The 1530-nt window shown below is 40.3% G+C and overlaps 1 protein-coding gene across 1 annotated transcript; it reads left to right on the top strand.

Annotated features, from left to right (window-relative positions):
• The first annotated feature begins 326 nt into the window (after positions 1 to 326).
• Positions 327 to 1202, top strand: LOC107081155 (pentraxin fusion protein-like). Its single transcript, XM_015369356.1, has 3 exons — positions 327 to 378; positions 472 to 682; positions 752 to 1202. The coding sequence occupies exons 1-3, from the start codon at positions 327 to 329 to the stop codon at positions 1155 to 1157; spliced, it is 669 nt and encodes a 222-aa protein (XP_015224842.1). The 3' UTR covers positions 1158 to 1202.
• Positions 1203 to 1530: the final 328 nt, after the last annotated feature.

The following is a 1530-nucleotide window of genomic DNA, read 5'->3' as shown; positions in this document are numbered from 1 at the left end:
ACACTGTACATGGCGTTCTTGTTGCATTGGCCAGAAGCACTAAATCAACATGTTTTGAAACAGCCAATATTGTCCTAGCTGGGTTTCAAGACTCTGGAGTTTGACCTGGCTGTTATAAAACAGGAAGGATAATGAAACTATATAAAGCCTCCAGTTGTTAGCTTGATGAACAGAACAACTTTTTTCCTGTGGTTTTGTGTTTTCAGGTCAGAACACTACAGGTTAAATTGTATGCTGTCTCCATTGCATATTAACAGCCTTTCATCAAATTCTAAAGTCAGGATTTGATGTTTGTTGTTGCTTTCCTACAGGATCAGTCTGGGAAAATGGGGCTTTCATTTGTGGTTTTCCTGATCACTGGCTGGGCTGCATTCAGTGGTAACTCCTTCTCTGAAAGTTTCATTTGGTGCAAAAGCATTTCTGCTTGTGTCTTACTGTTCTGTTTTCATGCTGAAATATTTTTTTCCTAAGGGAGTCTGGCCATTAGAAGTGTGATCATCCCCAAGGAAAGCAGTACCAGCTATGTGGAGATGATCCCTCAGAAATCCCCCTTCACCCTCGGGGCTTTCACACTCTGCATGCGCGTGGCCACAGAGCTCACAGGAGCCAGAGAAATCATCCTGTTTGCATATCGAACCCAATACTTCGATGAGCTGAACCTTTGGCGAGAGAAGGACGGAAGGTAAAATGTTTATGTTCAAGCAGTTTAAAACGTTTCTCTGATCAGTAGTTAATGTGTATTTCTGTTTAGGCTATCCCTCTACCTGAGTACAGATCCAGTGTTCTTCCAAGTCCCCGAATTTGGCCCCCTGCAGAATCACCTGTGCTTGACCTGGAATTCCCAGTCTGGGGCAGCAGCCATCTTCATAAATGGCAGAAAGAGTCTGACCAAAATCTATCAGAAGGGTCACACTGTCCGCGCAGGAGGAAGGATTATATTGGGCCAAGATCCTGATACATTTCTGGGTGGTTTTGAGGCACACCAGAGTTTTGTCGGAGACATTTCTGATGTGAACATGTGGGACTCTGTCCTGTCAGATACAATGATCCAGAATCTGTTTAATGGGAGAAGGGAACAGGTACCAAATGTGCTTAACTGGGAAACTGTAGAACTTAGACAAGAGGGGGAGGTGCAGGTTATCAACGTTGATCCGTAGGTGGATTATTCTTACCTACAAAAAATATTCAATATGAAACAACCTTGTTTTTCCTTTCTTTAAGCAAATAAAATTCATCATAACATCTTTAAAAACAGTGTGAATTATTTCCTTTTTGAACAAGTGATCATTTTTCTCCTGAGAATGAGTGAAACAGTCAAGAATTCACCAAGGATCAAAGCTCTATACGCACTTCCACTTCTCCAAGAAACATGATAAATTTCATTTAAACTCATCTGAACTTGTTGTAGAGATAATGTTTTAAACTCAAGGTCCAAAAAATTCTATTTTTATAGCACCAATTTACAACATTTATCATCTCCAGGCATTTAACAGAGAAAATTAAATGAAATAATCAGAAATAAATTCTGGT

The sequence above is a fragment of the Cyprinodon variegatus genome, unplaced genomic scaffold (genome assembly GCF_000732505.1).
Source record: "Cyprinodon variegatus isolate N-32 unplaced genomic scaffold, C_variegatus-1.0 Scaffold3146, whole genome shotgun sequence".
Classification (NCBI taxonomy): Eukaryota; Metazoa; Chordata; class Actinopteri; order Cyprinodontiformes; family Cyprinodontidae; genus Cyprinodon; species Cyprinodon variegatus.
The sequence above is the reverse complement of the archived record's forward strand: the minus strand, read 5'-3'. Positions and strand labels throughout refer to the sequence as shown.

Coding starts and splice junctions, on each gene's coding strand:
- LOC107081155 (XM_015369356.1), top strand. CDS start 327: ATGGGGCTTTCATTTGTGGTTTTCCTGATCACTGGCTGGGCTGCATTC. Junction 379..471: donor TGGCTGGGCTGCATTCAGTG/GTAACTCCTTCT, acceptor TTTTTTCCTAAG/GGAGTCTGGCCATTAGAAGT. Junction 683..751: donor TGGCGAGAGAAGGACGGAAG/GTAAAATGTTTA, acceptor ATTTCTGTTTAG/GCTATCCCTCTACCTGAGTA.